This window comes from Coffea eugenioides, chromosome 3 (assembly GCF_003713205.1).
Source record: "Coffea eugenioides isolate CCC68of chromosome 3, Ceug_1.0, whole genome shotgun sequence".
Lineage (NCBI taxonomy): Eukaryota > Viridiplantae > Streptophyta > Magnoliopsida > Gentianales > Rubiaceae > Coffea > Coffea eugenioides.
In genome coordinates this window covers 27996829-28017114 of record NC_040037.1, presented here as the reverse complement: position 1 = coordinate 28017114, position 20286 = coordinate 27996829, and the positions used below count along the sequence as shown (strand labels likewise).

At 39.7% G+C, this 20286-nt stretch overlaps 1 protein-coding gene across 1 annotated transcript; it reads left to right on the top strand.

Annotated features, from left to right (window-relative positions):
* The first annotated feature begins 490 nt into the window (after positions 1-490).
* Positions 491-3758, top strand: LOC113766370. The gene is made up of 6 exons (XM_027310567.1): positions 491-1288; positions 2108-2535; positions 2722-2844; positions 2938-3038; positions 3153-3299; positions 3676-3758. The coding sequence occupies exons 1-6, from the start codon at positions 491-493 to the stop codon at positions 3756-3758; spliced, it is 1680 nt and encodes a 559-aa protein (XP_027166368.1).
* Positions 3759-20286: the final 16528 nt, after the last annotated feature.

Below are 20286 nucleotides of genomic sequence, written 5' to 3'. Positions count from 1 at the left end.
CATGAGTGTGGAGGATTACCACAAAGAAATCGAGATGGCCATGATGAGGGCCAACATTCAAAAAGACAATGAAGCCACCATGGCTAGGTTCCTTAGGGGTCTCAATCCTGACCTTCAGGATGCCTTGGAGCTTCAACACTACTTGGACATGCACGACCTTCTAGAACTTGCCATTAAGGCCGAACGGGGGAAGAAATTAAGACGGGGAGCCCGTACTTTCCAATCGTCTACCACCACTTCGTGGAAAGGCAACCAACCACGAAGAGTGACCCACGAAGTTGGAAATGCGACCACACCAACCTATTCTAACCGCTTCCAAGGTAATGCTTCTACCCGTAATGCGTATTCTACACCTAACAAGGTTTCTGATGTGTCCAGGTCTACTTCTAAGGCACCGCAAGAAACTCCTAAAGCTAGGAGTAGGGACATCAAATGCTTTAAGTGCCAAGGGTTTGGGCATATTCAATCTCAATGTCCAAACCAACGGGTAATGCTGATAACTCACAATGGCGAAATCGTGTCGGATGATGACGAATGTGAGGACATGCCCGAACTAGTAGAAGATGCCTGCCTGGAAGAAGAGCCAGCTGGGGAGGCTTGCTCACCTACACGAGGAGAAGTAGGTTGCCTAGTAGCACGACGAGTGCTAACCGCCCGCGTCAGGGAGGATGAGCAGCTACAACGTGAAAACCTATTCTACACCCGCTGTAAGGTAGGAGACAAAGTATGTAGTCTCATCATCGACGGTGGGAGTTGCACGAACGTGGCCAGTTTGCTCATGGTTGAAAGTCTAGGACTCCCCACTACCAGGCATCCACATCCTTACCGCCTCCAATGGCTAAGTGAGGATGGTGAAGTACGAGTCTTCAAACAAGTACGCATTCCCTTCTCCATTGGAACTTACATTGATGAACTCGTGTGCGACGTGGTGCCAATGCATGCTACACATATCATCTTGGGAAGGCCCTGGCAATTTGACAAACACGTCACATTCGATGGAAGAGCAAATAAGTACACGCTTTTGCACGAAGGCAAACGGAAGGTCCTTACACCTCTCACGCCTGCACAAGTTTATGAGGACCAACTACTGCTGCAAAGGGAGTGTGACCAAGACCGACAAAGGAGGAAACTCAAGGCGGTCGACCCTGGTCAAGGCTCCACGTCTACAAATGAGCCATCAACCAAGGGTCAAGGGAGCACACCTAGGGGTATATGCGACAAACCACCTGCCGCACCTCCCACTAGGAAGCATAACATGATTATTAAGGCTAAAGATGTTAGAAAAGTGGTGAACTCTAACCAGCCTATACTTCTCATGATTTGCAAGCATGTGCTTTTGGATGTTGCTGAGCTCGACAAGGCGTTGCCTGCAAGCATAGTTGCTCTTTTGCAAGAATTTGAGGATGTTTTTCCTGACGAGGTCCCTGATGGCTTACCACCCATTCAGGGAATTGAACACCAAATCGACCTCATTCCTGGAGCACCATTGCCCAACAAACCTGCTTACCGCATGGGCCCCGAGGAGACCAAGGAGCTTCAAAGGCAAGTTGATGGCCTCCTAGGTAGGGGTTGGGTAAAGGAAAGTCTAAGCCCATGCGCTGTACCTGTGATACTTGTTCCCAAGAAGGACGGTACTTGGCGCATGTGCACTGACTGTCGGGCTGTCAATGCTATCACTGTCAAATATCGGCATCCCATTCCTAGACTTGATGATATGTTGGATGAACTCGATGGTGCTATTATTTTCACCAAAATTGACTTGAGGAGTGGCTATCATCAAATTAGGATGAAGGAAGGCGACGAATGGAAGACGGCCTTCAAAACCAAACATGGTCTCTATGAGTGGTTAGTGATGCCTTTTGGCTTGACTAACGCTCCTAGCACCTTCATGCGCCTCATGAACCATGTTTTGAGACATTTTATTGGTAAATTTGTCATTGTTTACTTTGATGACATTCTGATCTATAGTCGTAGTGAGCATGAGCACTTGGAGCATGTAAGATTAGTTCTCGACGCACTTCGACAGGCGCGTCTATACGCTAACCTCAAAAAGTGCACCTTTTGTACTAACGAGCTTGTGTTTCTAGGCTATGTCGTGAGTTCGCAGGGCATCAAGGTGGACAAATCCAAGATTGAGGCCATCGAGCAATGGCCAACCCCTACATCCGTCCCTGACGTGCGCAGCTTTCTTGGATTGGCGGGCTTTTATCGGCGATTTGTCAAAAACTTTAGCACTATTGCCGCCCCAATGACCGCCGTGACAAAGAAGGATGACAAGTTCCACTGGGGGGAATCCCAAGAACAAGCGTTCCTTGTCCTTAAGGACACACTCACCCATGCACCTGTGTTAGCATTACCAAACTTTAACAAGACCTTTGAAATTGACTGTGATGCTTCCGGTGTAGGTATTGGAGCAGTCCTCATGCAAGACAAGAGGCCGTGTGCCTTCTTTAGCGAGAAATTGGGAGGAGCTGCACTGAACTACCCCACGTACGACAAGGAGTTGTACGCCTTAGTGAGGGCCTTGGAGACCTGGTAACACTACCTTCGGCCTCGGGAGTTCGTGATACATACCGATCACGAGTCATTGAAGTACCTCAAAGGCCAACCCAAGCTAAGCAAGAGACATGCCAAGTGGGTAAGCTTCATTGACACTTTCTCCTATGTGATTAAATATAAGACTGGCAAAACGAATGTGGTAGCTGACGCCTTGTCACGTAGGCACTCCTTGCTTGCCTGTCTTGATGCCAAATTGCTTGGGTTCGAAATGATAAAGGACCTCTACACTAATGATCATGACTTTGGTGATATCTATGCCGTGTGTGTTAAGAATCCGCATGGAAAGTACTTTTTGCATGATGGATTTCTATTCCATGTAGATAAACTGTGTGTGCCTAACTCTTCCATTCGTGATCTTTTGATTCGAGAGGCACATAGTGGTGGTCTCATGGGCCACTTCGGCATTGCCAAGACACTGGCTATGTTGCAAGAGCACTTTTACTGGCCCCATATGCGTAGGGATGTTGACCGCATGGTTGGTAGGTGTGCTACTTGCCACAAGGCAAAGTCCAAAACAAATCCATATGGCTTGTATACCCCATTACCTATCCCTCACCATCCCTGGGTTGACTTGTCTATGGACTTTATTCTAGGTTTGCCTAGATCGCCAAGAGGTAATGACTCCATCTTTGTGGTGGTTGATAGGTTTTCTAAGATGGCTCGTTTTGTTCCATGTCACAAAACTGACGATGCCTCTCATATTGCTACTCTATTCTTCAAAGAAATTGTCCGTCTGCATGGTATGCCTAGGACCATTGTTAGTGATAGGGATGTGAAATTTCTGAGTTATTTTTGGAAGACTCTGTGGTCTAAACTTGGCACCCGGTTACTATTCTCCACCACCAGTCATCCACAAAGCGATGGACAAACTGAAGTTGTCAATCGCACACTTGGCACACTACTTCGGGCATTGATTAAAAAGAATCTTAAGACTTGGGAAGAGTGTTTGCCTCATGTTGAATTCGCCTACAATCGAGTTGTTCATAGTGCTACACACTACTCACCTTTTGAGATTGTTTATGGCTTTAACCCGCTAACCCCTCTTGATTTAGTACCCTTACCTTCCTCTGAGCACACAAGCTTAGATGGGAAAAAGAAGGCCGATTTTGTGCGCAGGTTACATGAAGCTGTTCGAGCAAACATTGAAAGGCGTACTCAGCAATACACCCAGCAGGCTAACAAGCACCGCCGCAAAATGATCTTCGAGCCTGGTGATTGGGTTTGGTTACACTTACGCAAAGAGAGGTTCCCCAAGCAGCGACAAAGCAAATTATCCCCCAGAGGGGATGGACCTTTTCGTGTGCTCCACCGGGTTAATGACAACGCCTACAAATTGGAGCTACCTGGGGAGTACAATGTTAGCGCGACCTTCAATGTCGCAGACTTGAGCCCGTTTCTTGGTGAGGAGGATCCAGATTTGAGGGCAAATCCTTCACAAGAGGAGGGGACTGATGTGTGCATGAACCAGGGCCCAGTCCAAGTCCCATTAGGCCCAGTCACACGTGCACGGGCCAAGCTATTCAAGGAATCCCTCCAAGCCCTTGTTCGAGTTGTCCACGATCAACATGGAGGCTATAGAGATATTGAAGGCTTGGAAAGGATCAATCAAGCAACTTGCACTTTGGTCGAAGCCCAGGAAGACTCCAGTGGGCCTCCTTACGAATCGGCCGAGTAGGGCCTTAGTCGTTGTTTCCATTTTGGTTGAACTAATTGTCCGTAGAAGGCTTGAGGCCGGCCCACCTTGATGACAAGGTAGCCGCCCTCCCCTTTAGGTTTCTTTAGGGTTTTTAGTTGTTTCATTAAGCCTATAAATAGGCTAGCCTTGTAAGGTTAAAAGCTAGTTTTTGATGAATTAAATTCTTAGTGCATTCGTTTTCTTTCGTAAAGAATTCGTGCCTTTCAACTTGCTTGGCAAGGGTTATTGAGCAATCTCGCGTCCTGTCCTTGATTGTTCATCCGACCTATTCCCCTGGAGTAGTCACCTTCATCGGAGTGTCGTCTACCACCTACAATCAAATCGAGTTGTCCGTTTGAGTAAGGGTTCCGCAATCCAAGCGTAGGACATCCCCGCTAGATCCTTGGGCAAACGTGCTACGTGTCTCGACCGTGGATCGAGGAACGTATCATTCTCCACCACCAGTCATCCATAAAGCGATGCACAAACTGAAGTTGTCAATCGCACACTTGGTACTCTACTTCGGGCTTTGATTAAAAAGAGTCTTAAAACTTGGGAAGAGTGTTTGCCTCATGTCGAATTTGTCTACAATCGAACTGTTCATAGTGCTACACACTACTCACCTTTCGAGATTGTTTATGGCTTTAACCCGCTGACCCCCTTGGATTTGGTACCCTTACCTTCCTCTGAGCACACAAGCTTAGATGGGGAAAAGAAAGCTGATTTTGTGCGCAGGTTACATGAATCCGTTCGAGTAAACATTGAGAGGTGTACTCAGCAATACATCCAGCAAGCAAACAAGCACCGTCGTAAGATGGTTTTTGAGCCTGGAGACTGGATTTGGCTACACTTGAGGAAGGAGAGATTTCCCAAGCAGCGACAGAACAAGTTATCCCCAAGAGGAGATGGACCCTTTCGAGTGCTCCAACGAGTCAATGACAATGCTTACAAATTGGAGCTACTTGGGGAGTACACTGTTAGCGCGACCTTCAATGTCGCCGATTTGAGCCCATTTCTTGACGAGGAGGATCCAGATTTGAGGGCAAATTCTTCTCAAGAGGAGGGGACTGATATGTGCACGGATCTCGGCCCAGGCAATGACCCAGTTCGAGTACCATTGGGCCCAGTCACACGTGCACGGGCTAAGCAATTTAAGGAATCACTCCAAGCCCTTGTGCGGAATGTTCAAGACCAACAAAGGGTTCATCAAGACATTGAAGGCTTGGAAGGTGATAACCCAGTTGTCTACACGATGATCCAAGCCCGCGAAGAGAGCCCGTGAAGAGCCCAAGCGGCCCATGGCCGATTAGGCCTTAGTGTTAGGAGTCGTAAGTTAAATTAGTCCTTTTGTTGGCCATGGATTCGGCCCACCTTTTTGTTGAAGGATGGCCGAACCCTTAGGCCCTTTAATTGAGTCCATGGATCGGTCCACCCTGTCCAAGGAGTGGCTGACCAACTAGCTAGTCGATATTAGGGTTTCCTGTCTTAAAGAACCAAGTCGATCAGGCAGCGGAAGGATCTATCTTGATCAAGTTATAGAATAATAACTACCTTGCTAGACCTAAAGAGAACCCGTCTCTCAAAACCTAGTGGATTGGTTATTGGTTATGGAACAATAACTACCTTGCTAGACCTAAAGAGAACCCGTCTCTAAAAACCTAGTGGATTGGTTATTGGCTTGAAAGAACAAGATGATGTGATCATCTTGCCTTGAACACCACAAGTATCCAAGCTAAAACTTGATACTGTTCAAGGAGAAACTCAAGTTCCATCAAGGAACTCCATAAAAGGAGACAACTCACTTTTTATTAATTCATCTTCAATATCATGTCCTGAATAGTTAAATAAAGTTGGCTATTTATAGCCTTACAAGACTCAAAACCCTAATCTAAATTGGAAACAATATAAGCTTCCTTATTTGACTTGACACAACTTCCTAAATAAATTTGGAAGCAATTAAATACTTTCCTAAAACTCTAATTCAATTAAAATAGGAAACTAACTGACTCAATTGGCTTAACTATGGTCAACATGACCTTAGCCTTTATTTCCCTTAATAACTCAAGACTAACTAACAAGTATTGCTGGAAACTTACTTAAATAAATAACAAGAAATAAGCATGACAAATCTTCAATGAATCTTGAACCCGATTGCACCATCAACCATCAATTGAATTTCCTTGAATTTGAAGGGAATCCAAATCTTCATGTTCTCATCATAAAGTCAACAATTAGTGATGTTTTGGCTAAAATAGTTGTATTTATTGAACTATGTGTTATGCAAACTTTATGTAGTAAGTGTATCCCCATTAGAAACAGTGGACTTGGTACCTGATGCTTTAATGAGTGATATTAAATATTGGTGGTTGGGCAGTATTGGATCCTTATCCATGAATCTCTTACTATAATTTAGTCTTGAAGTTAAGCGAGAATTCTTCGTTTGTGGTTCGAAACGACAAAATTTTGGTTTGAGAGGTTGATATGGATCTCGTAATACAATTGTAAAGATGAAAGGGACCTTATGTTATCGGTGATTTGTCAACGTACAGAATATAAGTTTAAGAATTAGCAAGAATAGTAACCAAGTTTTCACTCTTCTTTTCATCAAGTTTGAAGTTTGCGTCACTTTTCACCTTTTGATACCTTCATTGATCTTTCTTAGGATGTTAATTTAACCATTGCGATTGTTAAGATTTTTCTCTCTAGATAGATTGTGGTAGTGGCATTAGTAAGAAGAAACTCTTGAAAAGTAGAAGAAAACAGTGTAGAATCGAGTTTTTTGAGCAAAGAAGAGAATTTCGAGGACGAAATTCTGTTAATAGGGAGAGAGTGTGAGGACCCAGAAAAATATTTATATTTTATTTATTTCTTTGAATGTATTTTCTTTACTTTAAATTATTGCCTTAATTTTCTCGATATTTTTATAATTGAGTCAAGTTTTTAAATCATTTTTTGGTATAAGTTAGTACATGTTAAGTTTGAAATGTATTATGGACGTGGGACCCACTAATACGGTAAGTGCGGTAAAATTTTGATGACTAGGTGAAGTTTGCATAAAGGGATGTTATTTTATAAGGTGTTAAGGGATAATTAGAGATTAGCTAGATAGATTAGCTTTGGAAGACAAAGACACGAGCATAAACTTTAGAGATGCCAAGTGTCGTGAAACCGTTGGAAGTTGGACTTTGATTAAGACTATCTTGCCTCTTTACTTAACCAAATTTGACCCAAAATTCCTTCATTTTTCACCTTGCTTGCCTAAACCTTGGAGAGGGAAAAAAAAAGAGAGAAGCCTCAACTTCAACCTCACTTTCTTGCTTGAATCTTGAGTTTCAACTGATAATCTTGCAAACTACTCCATAAAAGTTGATCACTAAGGAAGCTTAAAGGTTTGGTGGAGTGATTTGGGGAAGACAAAGGTCTTGGCAGCCTCTTTGTATAGGGTTTAAGGTATTTATGTCAAGAAACTCCCTCTACTTCAAAAATTTGCAAACTAGTGGTTTAGGGTTGCAATTTTGGTAGCTTTATGAGAAATTTCATAGTTTGAAGTAGTGATGTAGAAATTTTCAGTTTTTATGGTGAAATTTCTACCCATATATGATGCTTAAAGGTTGGCCATGGTTTGATAGTCTTGCTATGTGAAATATCTAGTTTTTATATGCTAGTTTGACTTGCCTAAAGAAAATTCCAGCCTGTGATTATGAATTTCAGCTTAGGGTTTCATTTTCTAACTTGAGTAGGTGATGGTTATATGCTATATATATGCTTGATTTAATGAGTTGTTGGCCTGATATATAAATGCTTGATTTGAGGCTGTTTTGTCGTGAGAATGAAGCCTTGAAATGGCTGAAAAAATTGGTAAACACAAAGGGAGTGCTGCTGAAAATTTATCCGCAGGAAACCTTGAGTAGTCTTAGAAAATCTGTTATATCTTAGTGTAGAAAAGTTAGAATTGAGTTTTGTTTGTTGTGTTTGAAACTAGATTCAAAGTACTTTCAACCGTGAAAATTTCATAATTTTTCTCAATTCCTATGAATATCTGTAATTTTTCAAATTTGACTGAATTTTCATACCTGTTTTGTCTTTTGACTGGATGAAGCAACAACTTGGGCTGGAATTTGACTGAATTGTGACGGAATCTTACAAATTTTTCTTCTGGGAAATTGTAGCCCTTTGAGTCTATTTTTTGATGGTATAAAGTTTATAAATTTTGGACTTAAGAAGCTTGAGATATGATTTTTTAAATAGTATCGCGCAAAACTGGAAAAATTTTGTTTTCCTAGAACTGTTCCTACTTTCATTTCCAACTTTAGGATTGGAGTTGGTAAACTATATTGAGTTTGGTTTTTGAGTGGAATTGAGGTTTAAATTAAAGGAAATGAAGTTTTGGAAACCTTAATTTTTTCATGTATTTTGATTTTGTATTGCTAGTATTTTAATATAATATATGACCACAGGACTCGAGTAAGTTCAAGAGGACGAACCAGGGTTAAAGTGAAGGATTGCAATTGATTGGTAAGTGTTCCAAGTACATGAAAATATTTACGTGGAATGTCTCCTTGCTTGAATAACATGCTTGCTTGGTTAAAGTAATTGATCTTGAATTGATGACCTTTGGGACGAGAATGTACTTTATTATACTCGATCCTTTGTAGTTAACTTTGTGATATTGATATGAAATGAATTGCTTTGCTTGCTCTTGACTTGTTGGTTACTCTGGTGGTTATTTCACCGACTTTCTTGTGTGCTTAGGGCGCGTGTTACATGCTCACTGTTGCTAGAAATCGCTAGGTACTTGATTTATCATCGCATAGGCAAGTGTGTACTTTATTGTACTTGACCTAACTTGACTAAACTTTTGATATTTTGTTAATATATGTACTGACCGTTTTGTTATAACCGAAATGTGGCCAGAATCCAGCTACTTTATGGCCTGATTTTTGACCGGATTGTTGGCCGAATTTGAGGCAGTGAGCATAAAAAATTTTAAGTCTTCCCTAGGCCGGATTTGATGAGGAAATTTCTGATTTCTGTAGTTTTCCTCCAATTTTCTTGTTTGATCAGGTTTTTATAACCCCCAATTTTCAACTATTTTGACTTGAAATACTTGAAATGCTTAAAACATGATATGCTGAGCTTAATTGTGACTTGAACCTATTTAGGCGAGTGTGCTCCTATATACACTCAATTGACCTGACTTGACTAAACACTTGATATCTCCTTCATGCATGAACAAGTAACTTGATTTGCATGTGACTTGTATATTGACTTGAAATACCTGGAATGCTTGAGAATGTGGATTGTTGGACATTACTGTGACTTGATTATGGCGAGGCGAATATGTCCTTATTCGCACTCGACCTCCATGAACTTGAATTAATCGATCCTGCGTGTGGACTTGCATTTTGATGTGCATGGTTATAGACCGACTGCATTTCTCTTGTGGCGGTTGAACTGTAGACCGACTGCATTTCTCTTGTAGTGGTTGAATAGTAGACCGGCTACATCCCTCTTGTAGCGGTTGAATTGTAAACCAGCTACATCTCTCTTGTAGTAGTTGAACTGGGCCTTGGACCCTATCTGAGACATTGGGTAAGTGGAAACTAGGGTTACTCATGCGTATGCGTGATTGTAGGTTGGCAACAGCTGAACTGAGCCCTCGTTGGACCTTTTGCTTTAGACTAGCTTCAAAGCGATCGGGTAAGCTAGGCAATCTTGGGTAAAGCACAAGTTCCTAACTTGTTTATTCTGGACTGAAATTCATCACTTGAACGCTGATATTACTGAATACGGAGCATTAGGTGACAACTAACGTCTCCAATCATTACTGCATGAGCGTTGGATAACAGTCAATGACTCCATTCCTGATTATTGAATACTTGGGGCTATAAGCCAGATCCTGAATTACTGAATATCTGGGACTATAAGTCCAACCTAGGGTTAGTTGGTCGAATCAAGCCGGCAAGGACTTGGTTGAGGAGATCGACGAACCTTGGGTACTTCTTTGACGTTCGGGCCCGGTAAGGAGTATGTTTGGTGGATGGAAATTGGTATAAAGTGGAGATCTACGGATATTATACTTCCGTGGTTGATAGAGAGTCAACGGATCTTGATCAAGTTACAGTGGAACTTGCTCCTGAGAGCAACCTATATCCTTTACCATGAATATGTTCTTTACTGTAAACTTTTGTATGATCTATTTGGCTACTTGCTTAACTAGGTACTGGATCATGATCTATTTGAGCGTGACTTATTTTTTTGATATCCGGTATATAGTATCTAGCCTATTGTTTTACCTGCTTGGTTACTTGGAACCTCATTGGGCTTTTAGGTCATTCCATGCAATTTGTTACCCGTACAGGGATGAGAACATGAGAGGTTGAATTGAGAAAGGCCTCGATTTCTTCTAAATTTGTTAGTTGCTCGAGCGAGTAATTTATAGATGTCTAGCCGACTTGTTTCGGTTTGATTTTTGCAAGTTTGGCGCTTTGGCTGTATTATAGATTGTGTGGACATTGGAGGTCCACGAGTGTATTTATATTGAAGGTTGTAATTGATACCGTTTGTATTATTGAGATTATTATTTGTAAATTTTCTTGGTACGTGACTGAGTCCTAGCGAGAGTTAGACAGGCGGTCCGCCAAACTCTTAGGTACGCCCTAGTGGGAGGTGGGGCTGTCACACCATGAGAGTTCACCACTAAAAACACATTTAGAAGGGCTAATAACTTTCAAGATTTAAACCTCTAGTTCTTGATCCAAAACGTCAAGTTTTCTTGTTCAAGTCAAGAGAAAACTCATATACATAATAAATCCATGATCCAAGTATGAAATGGAGTGGAAGTAATCGAGAAAGTTAGGTTTAAAAACAAAAAAATGTAAAAGAAAAATTTCAGTTTTTGTAATGCTCTTGGAAAAGTCATAACTTGAGTTTCGTAAGTCCAAAAATCATAAATCTTATACCATTAGAAAATAGATTCAAAAGACTGCATCTCTCTAGAAGATACCTTCATAAAATTCAGCCCATAAATTAGTCAAATCTCAGCCTCAATTCACTGCTCAACTAAGTGTAAAAATACGACAATCTTGAATTTTTAGCCCACTTTGAAATTTTACTGGTATTTATAGAAAGTGAACCAAACCATAAATTTTACACGGTTAAAAGATCTATGAGCCTAGCTTCAAATGCAACAAACAAGACTCAATTTGAATTTTTCTACACCAAGATATAACAGATTTCCCAAGACTGCTCAGAGTCTCCTGCGAAAATATTTTTTGCAAGCATCACTTGTTTGAAAAATCATAACTTGAGTTACAATTGTCAAAAAATCATAAAACTTGCCTATTCAAAACTAGACTCGAAGCACTAACAATCCTTAGAAGACTCCTCAAAGAGATTCAGTTCATAAAATGGTCCAAATTGAGCCGCAATCTACTACAACATTCCAGTTTTTACTTGTGCAGGGCAAAGTTTTCAGTCAATTTTGCTGATTTTTTGGTGTGTGTATAAAATGAACCACAGCCCAAATTTTATATCGTTAGAAAGATCTCTGAATCTAGTTTCAAATGCAATTGATTGTACTCAATTTCGATTTTTCTACACTAAGTTATGATCATTTTACTAAACTTATCCAGGGGTGACTGTCATCTGAAATTTCAACCTTTCACTTGTTTAAAAACACCAAATGCAGCACCTTTCTTACTTACTTTCATCCATAAATCACACAATAACATATTTATAACATAAAGTGAGGTATTAATCAAGTATTTCGTAGCAAAACTCAACAAAAGCTGCAAATAAGAGCTGAAAAATCACAGCTCAACTCTTTCATCTTCCTTCTGAAAATTTAAGCAGCCAAAAACCTTGCTACATGCCATATTTTTGCCAAGCTTTATCTATCAAAGGAATAGAGCTGTTAAACGAACCGAGCTATTCGGTAGCTCGGTTCATTTCAACTCGTTCGTATTTGTGAAAGCTCGTTCGAAACCTTAAACGAACCGAGTTCGAACGAATTTTTTTGTTCGATTAATAATCGAGCGAACACGAGCATGTTCGCGAGTTTTAACAAACGTTTGCGAACATGGACATAATTATCATTTGACAAATTTTAGCGTTAATTTTATGGCTGGACTTTTATATTTGGAGGGCAAATTGCTTTGTTTTATTTGTTGATTTTATGTTAATATTAGTTATATAGTTAATGAATAATAGAATTTAGTCACTTAGTGCTTTAATTATTTTAGAGAATGATTAATGATTTGTATGGCATATTTAAGGCTTAAAATAATTTGGATTCGAGTATTTCAAGCATGTTCGCGAACGGCTCGTTTATGTTAAACGAGCCCGAACACGAACTCGAACTCGAACATGAACTTTGTTTAATGAGCCGAACACGAACACAGGTTTGGAGTTCGAAAATTAACAAATGAACACGAACGTTGTTCGAATCGTTTAACGAACAGAGCTCAAACATGAGATACGCGGTTCGATTTGACTCGTTTACAGCTCTACAAAGGAATAACTCATTCCCTACAAACTTGCAGCAAAACAAGAGCCAAAATCTGGAAAAGAAAGGTCATCTCTAACTTGGTCCAAGTTGGAAAATTTACAGCTATAAAACAAGTTTCTACTTCAATCCAATCTCAACCAAACATACATCAAAAGCCCTCTAAAGTATATGAAAAGAAATGAAGTTTCCAAGTCATGTTACCTTTAAGGTCAAGCAAGCTGGAAATGGAAGCAAGACTCAAGCTGTCTTTTAACTTTCTCTTTCTAGTTCCTCTCAGCTGGTGTGGAGGTAAGACAAGAGAAATTTCTTGGCTTTCTCTTGAATTTTCCCTCGGCTGGAGTGGAGGCAAGACAAGGGAAGGCTTTGGCTCATTTCTTCTCTCTCTCTCTCTCTCGGTTGAGCTATAGGAAAGGTCAAGAAGGCTCCTCAACTCTTTCCTCTCACTCACGGCTGGAACAAGGAGTAGGGAAAATGGAGTTGACTTGGTCTTCCAAGAAGAAGAAAGGCTAATTCATTTGGACTCTTGGTCAAAGCTTTGGTTGCCTATGTGACAAATGGCACAAACACATATGATACATATCTAATTTTCCAAAATATCTTTGGCCACATCACATTTTTAAGTACAAAATATCTCTTATTGTCACAAAATATCCCTTTTGCACACAAATCCCTCTTTGTCACTCAATTTATGCCGCACACCCTACTAGTTGGACTAAGTAGTATATCACCCCATGAAGAACAACATGCAATAAATTTTTTAAAAAAAACAATGAAGTACAACAATCCTTTCTCATTCACCAAATAAAAGTATGACATTCAAAGGAAAACTAAAGAAAACAATATGTGAATTTTGGGTCCTCACAGAACAACGTCACAAAGCACTTCATCCTCATACTTCCCAATGCAAATAGGCACCGACACTTGCTCACACATCACCATCAACTGTTAACCATCGTAGACAATAGGGTCGTGGATGTTTAATGATTAAAAGAGCCAAATTTTCCACCATGAGCAAACTCACAATAGTGGTGCAACTTCCCCGTCAATAATCAAACTACAAACCCTATCTTTAACATTGCAGTGGGTGTAAAATATGTTTTCCCGCTGAGACCCCTCATTCTCCTTAGCAAGCATAGTTAAAGCTTTGCGTGCGATCAAACAACCTACTTCTCCAGATGGCAGTGCAAATTCTTCCTCCAAGTCCCTATCCCCCGTTAAAGGTGGCACCCTTCATAGTCGGATTCATCATCTATAGCAGTCTCACCGTTGTCCCTTATAACCATAATGCGTTGGTTAGGACATTGAGATTGTATATGCCCCTATCCCTTGTGAGAACCCGAAAATTTCTTTATTTCTAGTCATTATTTTAGTTTCTTACATACAATTTCTATACCTTTCTTTATTATATTAATTTTTGAGAGATTTTTATAAGGGAATTAAGTTGTTAAGACATTTTTCCGGTACAAGTTAGTCTATGTGACGTTAGTAGTGTATATTGGACGTGGGACCCACTAGTGCGATAAAATTTTGACGACTAGGTGACGTTGTATTAGGGAATATTATGTTTAGAAGGTGCTCGAGGATAATTAGAGGTTAGCTAGGTAAATTAACCATTGGTAGCCAAAAGGATGAGAATAAACCCTAGTGCGCCACTTGTCGTGAAACCAATGGATGGTGGATTTTGACCAAGACTTTCTTACTTCTACTAAATACAAAAATTTGACTAAAATTCCCTTTTATTTTGACTCAATTACCTTATGATAGTTTTACTACTCATTTACTCCCTCAATAGTTGTAATGAATAAGAGATTTAAGAGTTTTACCCTTAATTTTATAGTTCGGGTAAATTAGGATTTTTGCGTAGTTTGGTAGTGTGATTAATTGTGGAGGTGTGTGTACTAAATTTGATGGTTAAGAGTGAGTTTTAGATAAGAAAAAGTATGTGATTAGAAGTAATAAAATAAGTTAGTGAATTATAAGTGAAAACCCTAGTACGCGCGAGATAAGAAAAAACGGTATGAACCGACGTATACCGTTTGTTACCGAGTGAGTACACCACTTGAACACTACTTTATTACCTTAATATCCTTGCTTTTATTTCAGCTAATTAACCCTAAAATATCTCTTAAACCAGCCACAATGTTTGGCCAAATAAAAAAAAATTGAGCTTTGATCCTATGGCGACACTTGTCGGAAATCTACCCAACTTTGACCCAAGTTTCTTACCTTTACTAAAACTCAAAATTTGACCAAAATTTCCTTCACTTTCTTTTCTTCTTGGCCGAAAATAGGGAGAGGAAAAAAAGAGAGAACACTTCATCTTGCATCTTCAATTTCTTCCTCAAATCTTGAGTTCCAACCGTTAAAATTGCAAACTACTCCATAAAAGTTACTCACTAAGAAGGTTTAGAGCTTTTGGTGGAGTGATTTTGGAAGAAGAAACCCTAAGCTACCATCTTTCTTAAGATTCCAAGGTAACTTGTCTAGAAATCCCTCTTTGCTTTTAATAATTGTAAATTGGTGGATTAGGGTTGTTAAATATGTAGTTTTGTGAGAAATTTCATGGGTTGAAGTAGTGTTATGATAAATTTCAGTTTTTATGGTGAATTTTCTGCTCTCATGTGATGATTAATGATTGGCCATGGTTTGATAGTTTTGTTATGTGATAAATTAGTGTATTATGTGCTAGATAGACTTGCCTAAAGAAAATTTCCAGCTTTAAGGTTGAAACTGCCCTGTTCTGACCTGTTTAATTCGTCCATGTTAGAGGCCGAATAAGGTTTAGGTTAAAACATGAAAGTTGTAGGAAATAGTGTTAACTAGCTGCATACAAAATTTCAGCTCAATCAGAGCATGGTAACATGTGAAATGACAAAAATACCCTTGACTGCCAAATGTACTGTTTTGTGGACAGTGTTCTATTTTCTCTGAGATTCATATTTTGACCTTGAAAATGAATGAATTGGGTGTTGATGTCTTCATAGGAAATGTAGTTCTCTGCCTTAGCTTCGAAATCGTATAAAGTGTGCCCCAATCTGATAAGCATAGCTTCGGTTGTGATCGAAATGCCAAGAGATGTCAAACCTGTTATTTTGTTATTTGTCTTGAACATTAGTTCCGGTCGCATTACTAGCATTATTTTGTAATTGAATGACATTGAACCTAGTGAATGGCTATTGTGGCAAGATTATTTGTGTGTGATTTTGGGGCTGAATTGAGAAAAATAATGAAGCCATAAATGACTGGAAAATAGGTAAATACAAAGGACGTGCTGCCCAAATTTTCACTCGAGGGCTAGTTGGATGTACTCGCGACTTGAGCGAAAGGTTTTAGGGTTGTTCATGTTTTTAAGACCAACCGCTACCTTTTTACTCCAACGCCACATTGTTATCTCTTTGCCCTAGTAGTTAACTTGACTAACCACACGACTTGTAGTCGAGCCTCATTTGTGCATTCCGTTTCTTGGGTTTGTGGATGGGGGAAACCATAATTGTTTTACCTTGGTTGTTGTTAGGACATGACGGTGATCAAAGCCATCCTTTGGGAGAAAACTTTTGAAGTTATCTTTGCTTGAACTGGTGAGTGTACCACTCCTCTGATTTGTTGTTTAACTGATTTATTTGTACTTGAAATCTGTGACTTGAATGACTATGAACTCTGTTTATTCTGAATGAGATGAGGGTGTTCTTTATCACACTCGTTCTCTTGCCTGTATGATCGTTTACTGTGTGAATTTGAATCTGTTATCTGTGTCTGTTCTAACGTCGTTTGGAGGCTTGTATCCAACGACCCTTCTGTGACCTCTGAACTCAAATCCTATGGCTAGTTATTCGAATCGAGCCGGCAAGGGCCTGGTCGATTATATAACGAGCCACGGTAGTCTGTTTCTGGGAAATCTTTGGGTATTGGAAACTCTGGATTTCCGGTATACTCGAGTATTACCACCTCTGTTCTGTGTGTGGTGTTCGGGCCCGGCAAGGGGTATGTTTGGTGGACCGAATTTGATGTCAAGTGGGGTCTACGGTCATGTTTGTTGCCTCGAATATTGACGGAGCGTCAACGAGTTGGGATCAAGTACTGCAACGGGAATTTGGCTCTTGAGAGTCACCTGTATCCTTTCTATCAGAGGTGTTTGTTCATTTCCTTATATGATGTGTATATGTGCCTTAAAAGTGAAATGCCATGATTCTTGACTACTTGTACTTGTGGTACCTCATTGAGCGTAAGCTCACCCCGTTCCCGTTATCTTTGTTTTCCTTACGGGGTTCAATATTTTGAGAGCTATGATTTTTGAAGAAAGAGTCGAGCTAGTGTGATGCGGATACGGTGAACAACAACTTCAACCTTGGGTCAAGGATCCTTTAGTCAACATTGGTGGCCCGATGACAAGATCCAGATCCAAGAGGGTGAAGGAAGCTTTACGAGCCTTGATCATTCACCATACAAGCAAGGAGCAAGCCAAGTTTGAAGATTTGGTGGACCATGAAGTCACCTTGTTCACATGCACGTTTGAAGTGAAAGAATGATTTCATACTTGTTAACTTAGTTAGTAGTTGTTTTAAAGCTGCCTAGTTTTAGTAGTTTGTTAATCGCACAAAGGACATGTTGTCCTCTAGTTTTAATCCTTAAAGTAGCTTATCTAGTTGGTCATAAGCTTGCTTTAGTCAAGCACCAACATTATTGTGTCGTGTTAAGTTGATTAGGGTTTTTCCTAGTTACAGTTGGGATTGGGCCGAGTTAGCAAAGGAATTTCCAAGTTGGATTAGGTTTTGTTGGCAGCTTAGTTTAGGTCTTTTACATGCCTATATAAGGCTTCTTGTCTTTCATAATAAAGGACGGAATATTACAACCAGAAATCGTGAGGAATTTTCCTTCAAGTTCTTAATCGAACTTACTCTTGAATTCTTGAGTTCATAGCTTAGGATTCAAATCAGACTTTATCGATTAGTTTGTTCCCTAATCATGGTGTCTCTTCATCCATCTTTATTTGCTTAAGATTGCTAATTACTTTCGTGTGTCAGAGGTGTTGAGTTCATGAGAACAATCGAATTCAATTTCCATTGGGAGAAAAGGTCCAATTCTGATATTACAAAGTTGGGAGGTTCTAGGAGGGTCTTCCCCTAGGATTGCTCATCAGTTGGTATCAGGAGCATCAGATTGATTCTCTTTCAATTGAAGTTGCTCATATCTTGTTAGTTTGTGTCTTTTGTCCAAAAAAAAAAAAAAACTGTAGCGAATCACTATTCATCATACTGTAGCGTACTGTTCACTTTACTGTTCATCCGAGTCAAAAAAAAAATCTGATTTGTCTCTGTTTTCTTGCTATCAAACTTAGGGTTTATTTACAAAAAAAAAAAAAAAGTCACGTACCTTATACTGTTTTAGTGTCCAAGTTGCTGGAATTTTTTTTGAAGTAGGTTGCTGAAATTCTGTTTTGCCTATTTCTTAAGTATTGGTTGTTGTTCTTGCAAACCTTGGGGAAGTTCTTGAGCTTCTTGAACAAAATTCTTGAAGTTCTTGGACCACCAAGTCTTATTTTGAAAGTTCTTGAACAATAAATCAAGAACTAGGGTTTTCTTGGAATTTTGCATAACCTTTCATCTGTTTCTTGAAATTGTTGGTGTGACTTGAATTTGTGTTCCTTGAAGAGCCAAAGCAGAAAAACAAAAAAGAAAAACAAAAGAAAAAAAATGAAAAAAAAAGAAGAAGAGAAGGAATCGGCTCTCACACAAAGGAAATCAGGTTTCCAAATCTTGAGTTTCCCATTCTTGATTGGTTTCCCAAAACCTTGAGTTTCCAAATCTTGCTTTGTTTCCAAATCTTGATTGGTTTCCCAAAATCTTGAGTTTCCAAATCTTGATTGGTTTCCAAATCTTGATTGATTTCCCAAAACCCCAAACGACCTAACCAGCCCCAAAACACACCCAAATCAGTTTCCAAAACCAAACCTAAACTACCACAAACACCTTAGCCAAACTGCCTTTGAATTCTTGAGTTTCTAAAATCGGTTGAGCTAGTTTTTGTGAATCGATTTGATTGAAATTTGAGGACTGGTTCTTGCATTATTTGAGCACCCCAAAAGCACCACTTACCCTCCAAAATACTAACCAGAAACTCAGCAAAAATAGCAGCTCAAAAAAAGTTCTAGCTTCGGGTAGAGTTTTCTAAGATTTGCAAAAATTCTGCTTTGTGTCTTGTTACTTGCTTATAGGGTAATTAATTCTAGAATTTTTGAGAGTTTGAGTTGTTTTAAGAACTTCAAGAAGGGAAGTTGAGAGTGAGTGTGTTTTTCCTTGAGTGATACACGAGTGCTTTGCAAGGTAGACTAGGACACATTTGTTTTGCAGGTTTGACAATATGTCTCAAGAGGGGAACATACTCGAGCAGTCTGAGACCGACGTGTCACTCAAACTGGTGCTCCAAGCTCTTCGAAAACAAGCGGTGAGACATGAATTTGTGATGACAGGTTGGCTGCCATTGAGATGCGAGGTATCAGAGATACACACAATAGGGTTTCGAGTGTTCAGAGTGCTGATCATGATGCGGATGATGAGGGATATCATTCTAACACCTCATTTCGATCATGGGAAATCCAAAGGGGAGCTAGGGAACACAAACATAAACCCAAGCGAGAGAACGAATCTCTCAAGAGGAGGGGTTCCATGCAATCTCCCTCTTTAAAGCCGGTTTATATAAGAGGTGATAAGAAGGTTCATTCAATATTTTCTAGGCCTAAACCAATAGTTGAACCACCTCATGAGGAGTCATTTTGGGAGACATATCAACATCTTCTACACCGAAAACAAATAGAGTCAAATGGATGCTATCAAAGTGAGTTTTCTAAGAAGGAGGTAGCTGACCCTATTTCCAACAAAGGAGTATCTCATCCTATTGAACCATTTGTTGAGGAGGTTGATAATGAGAAAACAATCGAGGGCATTAAGCTAGATAAAGAGATGGAAAATCTGATGAGATGAGTGGTAAAAAGGAAGAAAAAAGAGAAAGTGAGCCGATTTTGAGCAAAAAATGTGCGGGCTTATTGTTTTTCTAACGAACTTACCTTTGCTTTATTTAGTGTTTCTTCATTTGTGCAGATTAAGCAAAGTCAAGTGAAGTTAGTCATGCCATGCTCCATTCCAAATTCACTTGTACAATTCACTAGTTTCCATGGAGTTTGTCTTTTAGGAATTGAATCTATTTGGAATCATCTCATGGAACAATTTCAATTCAAATCTGTCCATACCAAAGAGGAATCAAGTCAAACCCACCATGAAGGGAGAATTCCAAATTTTGACTCTCATTTACTACCTATGGTTCATTCATCATCTTTACCTTCTTTTGAATATAATTTCCATCCTAACACTTGTATTTCTTATGCAGATTTTGAAGGAAAGTGTAAAAGGCTAGCAATGCCTTCTCAAGTTGAATCAATTGGTGGAAGGAATAATGAAGTGGCAAAGGGAGTTTTCACAGATAAAACTTGTTCTATTTCTTCTTACCATTTAGTTGATGATGTACCATTACTTCTTTACCCAATTTCAAA